General features: G+C 44.7%; 1 protein-coding gene across 1 annotated transcript; it reads right to left on the bottom strand.

Moving 5' to 3' along the window:
- Positions 1-5,924: 5,924 nt before the first annotated feature.
- On the bottom strand, positions 5,925-10,555 carry LOC141041391 (uncharacterized). Its single transcript, XM_073507538.1, has 2 exons — positions 9,481-10,555; positions 5,925-8,176 (listed from the first exon to the last, which is right to left on the bottom strand). Exons 1-2 carry the CDS (start codon positions 10,553-10,555, stop codon positions 5,925-5,927), a joined length of 3,327 nt encoding a protein of 1,108 aa, XP_073363639.1.
- Positions 10,556-10,791: the final 236 nt, after the last annotated feature.

The following is a 10,791-nucleotide window of genomic DNA, read 5'->3' as shown; positions in this document are numbered from 1 at the left end:
CAGCGAGTATGCTGTTGTGTTCGGTGAAATAGTCATGTTGTAAGGAAAGCAACTGGTTTCAAAATTCAAACTTGAACCCACGCATTCCTGACAGATGTGCGTGAAATTTACAGACCCCCTTCAACTTTTTTTTGGTTCCATTAAACCACCAGAACTGACGAGAAGCAACAACAGCATTCCTGGGAAACTTTGAGGCACAATGCAAATAAGACTTGAAAACAAAATGTACCGAGCTTGATATGAACTGCTGTGATTTTTCTGTTGATCTCACCTGCATTCACCCAAATCCTCCTACAAGCTTAAATAATGCAATGCTTAATCCTTTTTGGCTTCCTGGGTGATACAGAAGACTGGCACACAGTGTGGATCAACATAGAACATGATACACTTACAACAGGCACAAGCTTACATCTGAGCAAATAAACATTTACAAAGGTGAGTACCATAACATTAGCTGAGTGTCATAACATGATCATACACAAACAGTTCAACTTACCGCTAATAATAAAGAAGCGTACTGATTTTAGAAAAAAGTGATGAAGAACTGTACTGCATATTGGGGAATCAGCTGGCCAAAAGTTAGATTTGCTGCTGATGATGTTCTGTAAAGCCAGAAAGCCACATGTCATTGTCAATGCCTCAATGGCTAGGACACTATGCACAACTAACCAGGCTTAGTGGGCATATTTCTCCTCTTCTATAATTTTTTATATACCATCACGAAACCCCCTCGAGTTAGAAGATGGTATCCTCCATTTTGTACATCTTGACAACCGCACCGAGCTAATTTTGTCAATGCATGGAACATGGACATGAACATCAGCATGCATTGATTTATGAAAGAGACAGCCTAGCATGGGCGGCAAGAGCCACTCAGGCTAGCCAAGGAGACTGCCCATGAAACCACACCCCAAGGCCAATTAAGCCTTGAGGGAGGAACAAGACATAGGCAAGTCATCCCTGGCTATCAGAGATGAGGCCCTTGCAGCCATGTAAGGCTTGCTCTCTGCTGATGCATTAGCATTACTGAACTTCGGTCTCTTCAGTTCTTGGCTTGCAGTGTTTCTTCCATCCAGCATCTATTTATATACGCAATTCCTAGAGAACAAGATCTAGTCATGTTTGGTGCATGTAGGCCTCTGCCAGGGCATCTTATCATAACCGCCTTTTGGGCCAGCAGAATATATTGTAGGCGTCAACTTATATGGAATGTCAAATATCATGATATACAACTTTATGATGCATTTTGACTTATACGATTTTTCCTTGGGATTTGTGAGGTGGGGGCATATTGACTCCTCTGAAAGCGATTCCTGATATGATGCTCAAATCTGCTTAAAGCTAGCCAGCATGCTTAATCCCATATCTTTGCTAAAAGGACACGAAAAGTTGAATTGCTTATCTGATTTACCACATTATATCACTACAGTGGTCAAACTGAGCGAACACACTACTCTTTACATAGCATGGAGCGATTATTTCTTCTTTTTTTTTGCGCATGATGGAGAGATTATTTCGTCTTTAGATAATTTGAACATATTTTAATCTTAAAAACCAAGCTACTCTGTTGACAGATATAAAATGTACCCCCTCTGTAAAGAAATATAAGAGCTTTTAGATCACTACTTTAGTGATTTAAACGCTCTTATATTTGTTTACGGAGGGAGTAGTAACCATTCTATTAAATAAATATGCATTGTGCTCCTTGTATGGTGTTTTTCCAGCAGTTTTAAGAATTAACATGCCAGTGAAATTCAGGGTAAAAGCAAAAGTATTAGCATCGCTGATATCTAATGCCACATGACATCTATGTGGACAAGTTCGGAGCTATTTCCAGTTGTATCAGAGATGAACAGATGTTCCAAACGACAATTTTGCAGAAGCCATACATGGATCCCATGATTGTTCTGTGAATCTCAGGCGATACTCGTTTTTTGTCGCAACTTTGACTGTAAGGAGCTATCATAAAACTACGATTCTAAGAGGTGTCGGTGAAGTTCTTGCTGTTTTTAATTTTTTTTGCCTTCATGATTATCACAACAACGAGTATGCCGTTGTTTAATGAAATAGTCATGCTGCAACATATGACATGCTTATAGTTCTGGCGAGTCACATTTTCACTAGATATATGTGTGATAGATGTTTTAATATACCTTTGGTCCAGCCATTTGCTCTAGTTATATTACATCATTATTAAGCTCTTGTTGATGTCACTTATAATAAAATTACATCCATTAATCTTCTTCGCACAAATGCTTGATCCACAGGCTTACATTGCAGTGCAACAAGGTACGGTTGAAATTCTCTTTGGTCTGGGACTTGTAGAAGTCCATCCATCCACAACATCATAGACCCAGGTTCTACCTCTGCGATTGAAGATTACTTTTCTTTTTGGTTGTATTAAACTACCAGAACTGATGAGAAATAACAACATTCCCGGGAAACTTCGATGCAGAATCTACCAAAATGGACGACCCTTGGCTTGTAAAGAACACTTCAAAACAAAATGGACCAAAACTGCTGGAGTTTCAGCGTTTCAGTCTGCTTCACAGGAAAGCTGCAGCTGCAGCTTCAGCTCCAGCGTTTCTGTTCATCCTCTCACCTGCATTCACCCCATTCCTACACGCCTAAATAACTTTCTGCTGATATTTCGCGGTGTCTGCACGTCGACAATGGTGCTTTTGTACATAAGCCTGCACTTGTTTAACCCTTTTTTATTTCCTGAGTGATACAGAAGACTACCAAAATAACGGCACTTGCAACATACACAAGTTTACACATACATCTGAGAAAGTACATAAGTAGTACTAACAAAGGAGAGTACCATAACATATCTTCACCCACATAACATGATGATCACACAGAAACAGTTGAACAGCCTAGGGATACTACCACCCAAAAATGACTAAAAGGACAGAGCTTCGAAATATTCAGACAACTGTGACTCTTGGCAGTCTTCAGGGTTGTGCGACCATTGTCATGATTATTTGCACTTCATAATTTTCTTTCCATGATTATCATGGCAGCGAGTATGTCGTTGTTCAATGAAATAGTCAGTCTGCAAGGTAAGGAACTGGCATCAAAATACTAATTTGGAACCCATCTATTCCTGGTAGATGTGCCTGAAAATTACAGATCCCCTTGATAACCTTTTTTGGTTCCATTAGAAAAGAAGTGATGAGAAGTAACAACAACATTCCTGGGAAACTATGATGCACAATGGACAGCCCTCGGACTTTATGATTAAGAACTTGAAAACAAAATGTATAGAGCTTGATACAAACTGATGCAGCTTTGGCGTTTTTTCTGCTGATCTCACCTGCATTTCACCAAATTCCTACGAGACCAAATAATGTAATGTTTAATCCTTTTCTTGCTTCCTGAGCGATACAGAAGACTGCCAAACAATGGCACACAACATGGATCAACATAGAACATGATACTTACAACAGGAACAAGTTTACATCTTAGAAAATAAATATGATCATGCAGAAACAGTACAACAGGTTAGGGATACTACCACTGGCTAAACTGGACAGCTTTGTAACATAGCTCTAGCAACCACCAAACACTACCCACACAATCTACGTTCACACGACAATAACAAAGAGGGACCAAGCAACGACGACTTGATTCTTCTCGTCTATGCTGGAGGTGAGAGCGATGACTATTCCTCGGTGGTTCTCCGGCCACGACCCCTCCACGACCTTCAAGCTGATTGTGGCCTCGACAACTAATTTTAGAAAAAAGGATGACGAAACTGTACTGTATATTGGGGAATCAGCTGACCAAAAGTTAGATTTTATGAGATGATGTTTTGTAAAGCCAGATGTCATTGTCAATAACAAGGACACTATGCACAACTAACCAGGCTTAGTGGGCTTATTTCTCCTCTTTTATAATCTCACATACCATCACGTACAAAAAAACCTCAAGTTAGAAGATGGTACATCTTCGCGACCACACCAAACTAACTTTCTCCATGCATGGAACATGAAGATCAGCATGCATTGATTTATGAAAGAGAAGAAATTTCAGCCTAGCATGGTCGGCAGGAGCCACTCAGGCTAGCCAAGAAGACTGCCCATGAAACCACACCCCAAGGCCAATTAAGCCTTGAGGGAGGAACAAGACACAGGCAAGTCATTCTTGGCTATCAGAGATAAGGCCCTTGCAGCCATGTAAGGCTTGCTCTTCGCTAATGCATTACCACTACTGAACTTCGGTGTCTTCAGTTCTTGGTTTGCATTATTTCTGCCATTCAGCGTCTATTTATATAGGCCCATCCAAGAGAACAAGATCTAACCGTGTTCGGTGCATGTAGGCCTCTACCATAGTATCGTATCATAACCACCTTTTGGGCCAGCAGAATATATTGTAGGCGTCAACTTATATGGAATGTCAAATATCATGATATATATACAACTTTATGTTGCATTTTGACTTGTATGATTTTTCCTTGGGATTTGTGAGGTGGGAGCATATCGACTCCTCTCAAAGCGATTCCTGATATGATGCTCAAATCTGCTTAAAGCTAGCCAGCATGATCAATCCCATATCTTTGCTAAAAGGACACGAAAAGTTGAATTGCTTATCTGATTTACCACATTATATCACTATAGTGATCAAACAGAGCGAACGCACTACTCTTTACACAGCATGGAGCAATAATTTCGTCTTTAGATGATTAAAAAAGGATGGAATCACTTACTGGGTTTTGGTTGTAGGCGCAGCTCACTATTTTGTCATTTCATTCTTTTTTTAATTAGGTGTGGTAGAGGGGGGATGTAAGAGCTTAGTGGGTTTTAACTCTTATGGAAACATGGGATATGAGCAAAATTGTTGGGTAAAAATCGCCCAGAGCCCAGTGATTCCACGGTTTGATAGGTGAGGACATGCAATAAAATTATGTGTGTGCACCATATGTGCAGGCCAAATGGAGCTCAGCTTCACACTAAAGCAACCAGACCAACTTGTATCAGGATTGGGAATCTTCTTCTGCTTACAGAACACCAGATTCGAATATGATGAGTCCACTATATTTTGTAGATCAACTAGCAAAAGGTCCGGTGGAGTGACACAGATATGGCACAACTGTGTGCTCGTGATTGGATGATCCTTCTCTTGCTCTCTTGCATGTGGCCCTGATGGTTCACTTTACATGGCAGTGGCCTCATTTTTTAACATATACAAGTTCTGGCCATCTAATTCGTTGACAACCATGACATTGTTAGTGCACTTTCCCTTTTATCTCTGTAAAATGCCTGCTTGGTGTGCGAATACCATCGAACTAGAATAAGGTGAGCAGTTACTCTTGACCGTCTTCAGAGTAGTTGGACCCGTTCTACTGTATGTCATAGGACATGCTTATAGTTCTGGCTAGTCACATTTTCACTAGATATTCTTCTTTCATGATTAACATGGCAGCGAGTATGCCGTTGTCTAATGAAATAGTCACCGTGGAAGGAAAGAAATGGGCTTCGATGTACCAACTGGAATCTATATATTCCTGATAGATGTTGTAACCATCGTAATTCGTAGTCATTCGTCTGCGCTAGTTTGATTGCAAGCTCTCTTTTTTATGCCACTTAACCTTTACATTGATTAATCTTCTTCCTAGAAATGCTTAGTCCACGGTCTTAATTGCAGCTGCTAACGACAGTGTGCGAAGCGGAAAACGTCTTGCCTGAATGAGAGGGGACGCCGTACATGTTATAGGCAGGGGTGCGAGACCCTGGTAGCGCGTACAGTTTGGATCTCGTACAGGAGAGAACTTGGAGATCAAGCTAGCTAGAGATAGAATTATGAACTAGAGATAAACCTCCTATCCTAACCTCCAAGATACGTAACAACTCCAGTTAAAATACTGTACACATGCGCACAAGTCATACGACACATACGGCCTGTTTAACACCCTCCCTTAATCACAACTTCATCAAGTTGAGATTATGCTTGAAGTCTTCAAAGCTTCTTGTAGGCAAAGGCTTTGTGAATCCATCTGCAAGTTGATCTTTGGAGTGCACAAAGCGTATATCAAGTTGCTTCTGAGCAACTCTCTCTATGACAAAATGAAAATCTATCTCTATGTGTTTTGTTCTAGCATGGAACACTGGATTTGCAGAGAGATATGTAGCTCCAAGATTGTCACACCATAAGCAAGGAGCCTGTTTACTTCGTATGCCAAGTTCCTTCAGCATGGACTGAACCCATATGATCTCAGCTGTGGCATTTGCTAATGCCTTGTATTCTGCCTCTGTGCTCGACCTGGACACAGTTGCCTGTTTACGTGCACACCATGATATCAAGTTAGGTCCAAAAAATACTGCAAAACCACCAGTAGAACGTCTGTCATCAAGACAACCTGCCCAATCAGAGTCAGAGAATGCACTGACTAAAGTAAATGGTGATTTGCTAAAGTTCAGTCCTAAGTTCAGAGTGTGCTTGACATATCGAACTATGCGTTTTGCAGCTGTCAGATGAACATTGGTAGGTGCATGGAGGAACTGGTAGACTTTATTAACAGCAAAAGAAATATCAGGCCTGGTAAGCGTGAGATACTGAAGGGCTCCTACCAGACTCCTGTATTTTGTGCTGTCTTCTTGACTCAAGAGCTCGCCTTCTGCAAGGGATAGCTTTTCTGAGCTGGATAATGGAGTAAGAGAGGGTTTGCATCCTTGTAGCCCAGCTTTCTTGACCAAGTCAGTGGCATACTTTTCTTGAGAGAGAACAAGTCCATCCTTGTGCTTTTTCACCTCAATCCCAAGAAAGTAATGCAAGTCACCAAGATCCTTTAGAGCAAAGTCTGCACTCAAATCCTTAAGAAGTCCTGTAATTGCTTCATCAGATGAGCTAGTCACGATGATATCATCAACATATATGAGAACAAATATGCATGTGTTGGACTTGTTGTAGATGAACAATGACGTGTCAGACTTAGACGGAACAAAACCAAGTGCTTGCATTTTGTGACAGAGACGAGCATACCATGCTCTTGGAGCTTGCTTTAACCCATATAGTGCTTTATCAAGCTTGCACACATAAGAGGGAGCATTCTTACTCTCAAACCCAGGAGATTGTTTCATGTACACTTCCTCTTCCAGAACACCATGGAGGAACGCGTTCTGAACATCGAGCTGTCTGAGACTCCACCCTCTAGAGACAACAATAGATAAGACAAGGCGAATAGTGGCCGCCTTTACTACTGGACTGAAGGTGTCCTCGTAGTCTATGCCATACCTCTGTTTGAAGCCTTTTGCAACCAATCTAGCCTTATAACGATCAATGGTTCCATCAGCTTTCCTCTTGATCCTGAAAAACCACTTGCAATCAATCAAATTTTTACCTCGCTGTGGGGGAACCAAGTGCCATGTTTTGTTTCTCATCAATGCCATGTATTCTTCATGCATAGATTTCTTCCACTTCTCATCACACAATGCTGCTTCAAGGGTGTTAGGCTCATCTGGTTCACCTGTGGAACAAACCATACCATACTTGGTTATATGCTTGTAATTAACGGGTTGAATTACCCCTTGTTGCAGCCGTGTGCGTCGTGGTTGAGAAACATCAGGATTGGTGGCCACAGAGGATCCTGCAGACTGCTCATGTGTGACCACATCAGATCCCAATGAAGATGCTGTCGGATTTTCTGCAGCTGATTGTTGAAGTAGGGCACGTGAATTTGGCGCAGAAGATCCCGTCGGTGCATGTGCATGTGCATGCAGCTCGTCATTGCGTGATGATGGCATATCTGCCTGGATCGCCGCGCCGGTCGGGCCCTCCCTGCGTCGCGCGTCGCCACGCCGCGTGTACGTCACCGGGTTGGTGGCGTACCTCGTACCGCAGGCTGATGGAGACTGGTGCGGGGCCGCGTCCGCCCGATCGCGCGTGTCCCCCACGAGCCGGTCACGTGGATCTGGGGAAAGCGCGGCACGCGCGCCCGCGCCTGCGGCTGCCCCCGCGCCTGCTGCTGCTGCCCCGTCAGCAGGGAAGGATCCCGAGGCGCCTGCACCTGCCTCGTTCGCAGGAACCGATCCCGAGGAGGATCCGATTCGCTGCAGCTGGGCAGATCCCGAGGCGGATCTGTTTCCCCCGGGGAGGCACATAGAATATGGCTCAATGTGAGCCGTTTTTTCTGCAGTTTCTGCGTTTGCTTCTGTAGTTTCCGCACTGCTTCGGTCTGTTGCATCAACACAAAACTCATGCACATCATTAGATGGGTTAGTCAATAGGTCATCAATATTTGGTCCCCCTTGATCAAAACTAGTGAGATGAGAGGGCAAAAGAAGGATTTCTTTGCGAAGGAGTGCACCAGCATTGGGATGGAGGTCAGCAAACGGAAATTTTGTTTCATCAAAGACCACATCACGTGAGATGTAGACACAGCCAGTGGAGACATCTAAACACTTGACCCCTTTATGCTGTGCACTATACCCTAGGAAGACGCACTGTTTTGAGCGAAACATGAGTTTGCGATTGTTGTAGGGACGAAGGTTGGGCCAACATGCACACCCAAAAACACGGAGAGACTTATAGTCTGGTTTAGTGTGAAGAAGTCGTTCTACTGGAGTTTCATTATTAATGACACGACTAGGTAGCATGTTGATAATGTGAACGGCTGTGAGAAAAGCTTCGTCCCAAAACTTGAGAGGCATGGATGCGCCTGCCAAAAGGGCAAGACCAACCTCGACAATGTGCCTGTGCTTGCGTTCAGCGGAACCGTTTTGTTGGTGAGCATGCGGGCAGGACACGTGGTGTGAGATGCCAAGATGTTGGAAGAAGGAATTTAATTTTTTGTATTCCCCTCCCCAATCGGATTGGATAGCGATTATCTTGCGATCAAACTTTCGTTCAACAAGTGCTTGAAAGTTTTGGAAAACTTGAAACACATCGGATCTCCTTCTGAGGAGATAGATCCACGAGAATTTGCTATAGTCATCAATAAAACTGACGTAATACGTATGTCTACCAACGGAGGTAGGGGCTGGACCCCAAACATCGTAAAAAATGAGTTGCAAAGGTTTGGTAGAAACACTAGTTGAGATGGGATACAGCAACTGATGACTTTTAGCTCGTTGACATGAATCACAAATAGTTTCAACACGACGCTCACCAACAAACGGGAGCTTATTTTTCCTAAGCAACTTTTCTACTAAAGAAAAAGAGGCATGTCCTAGACGATCGTGCCATCGTGTGGACGAAAGCTTGATAGCACCACAAACTTGTTTATTGTATCTTCTAAACTCCGGAATCAACGGGTAGAGCCCTCGATCACATCTACCTCGATAGAGGATTTTCCTCGTGACCTGATCCTTAATCAAGAAGAAAAAGGATGAAATTCGAGAGAAACATTATTATCAAGGGCAATTCTATGGACGGAAAGAAGATTTTTGTGTGCACTAGGGACATGCAAGATTTTCTTAATGTGTAGTTTTCGACTAGGGGTACGAAATATAGAGTGACCAATGTGACTTATACCCATACCTTCTCCGCTAGCAGTATGAATTTGATCTTTGCCGCGGTATTTTTCCTTCATGGTGACCTTCTCAAGCTCGTTCGTGATGTGGTTTGTGGCGCCGCTATCGACGTACCAATTTGTGTCAATACTATAGGAACCATCAGCGGCAGCAGCTACCTTGTCGTCGTCTTGAGAGTCCTCATCATCATCATAATGGTACCAGCAATCCTTTGCTGTGTCACCGGGCTTCCCGCAGATTTGACACCGCGGAGTCTCTGGACGCGTTCTGTTTCCACCACCGCGCCCGCGCCCGCGACCTCGGCCACCCGAGCGCTGAGGAGAGTGGCCGCGGTCGTTGCCGCCGCCACCGCCAGATCGCCCTTTGGAGCGAGGAGAGCCACGCGAGCGGGAGCCACCACCCCGGCCGCGTGATGCCAGGTTTGCGGAAGATTTGAAGCCGCCGGATCCATGGAACTGTGCCATGCGCTGGTCGAAGTTCGACAGCATGGCGAAGAGCTCGTCAAGGGTCGCGGGAGTAACACGGGTGTCGAGGGCCGACACCAGTGGCTGATAGTCCGCCTCCAACCCGTGGATGGTGTACGAGATGAGCTCATCGTCCTGGATGGGCTTGCCCTCCGCGGCCAGCCCGTCGGCATAGCCACGCATGGCGGCGAAGTAGGAGGCAACCGAGAGGTTACCCTTCTGCGCGTTGATGAGGGAGGTGCGTATGTTGTTGATGCGACTCGCCGATTGTGACAAGAACATGGCCGCGAGCGTCGTCCAGAGCGCGCCCGCCGTGGTGACCGTGGTCACCGTGACCAGGACCTCTTTGGTGAGGTTATTCAGCAGGTAGACAAGGACCTGCTGGTCCTCCCGTACCCATATAGGGTGGAGAGGGTTGGGCGATGAAGTCTCCTTGCCATCCTTGGTGGTGACGAGGAGCTTGACCGGCTCCGGGTTGGTGCCGTCGACGTAGCTGAAGACGCCGGCACCGCGCAACTGAGGTGTGATCTGCGTGCGCCATAGCACGTAGTTCGTGCGTGACAGCTTCTCTGTGACCTGGTTGTTGAGGTTGGGCGAGAAGGCGCCGGAGGAAGACATGGCTAGGCTAGATGGGTTTGACAGAAGCTCTAGATGGGAAAAGGAAAGGCTCTGACTACCATGTGCGAAGCGGAAAACGTCTTGCCTCAATGAGAGGGGACGCCGTACATGTTATAGGCAGGGGTGCGAGACCCTGGTAGCGCGTACAGTTTGGATCTCGTACAGGAGAGAACTTGGAGATCAAGCTAGCTAGAGATAGAATTATGAACTAGAGATAAACCTCCTATCCTAACCTC

The sequence above is a fragment of the Aegilops tauschii genome, chromosome 2, assembly GCF_002575655.3.
Source record: "Aegilops tauschii subsp. strangulata cultivar AL8/78 chromosome 2, Aet v6.0, whole genome shotgun sequence".
In the NCBI taxonomy this organism is placed as follows: domain Eukaryota; kingdom Viridiplantae; phylum Streptophyta; class Magnoliopsida; order Poales; family Poaceae; genus Aegilops; species Aegilops tauschii.
Note: the sequence above shows the minus strand (reverse complement) of the source record. Positions and strands in the feature narration are given on the sequence as shown.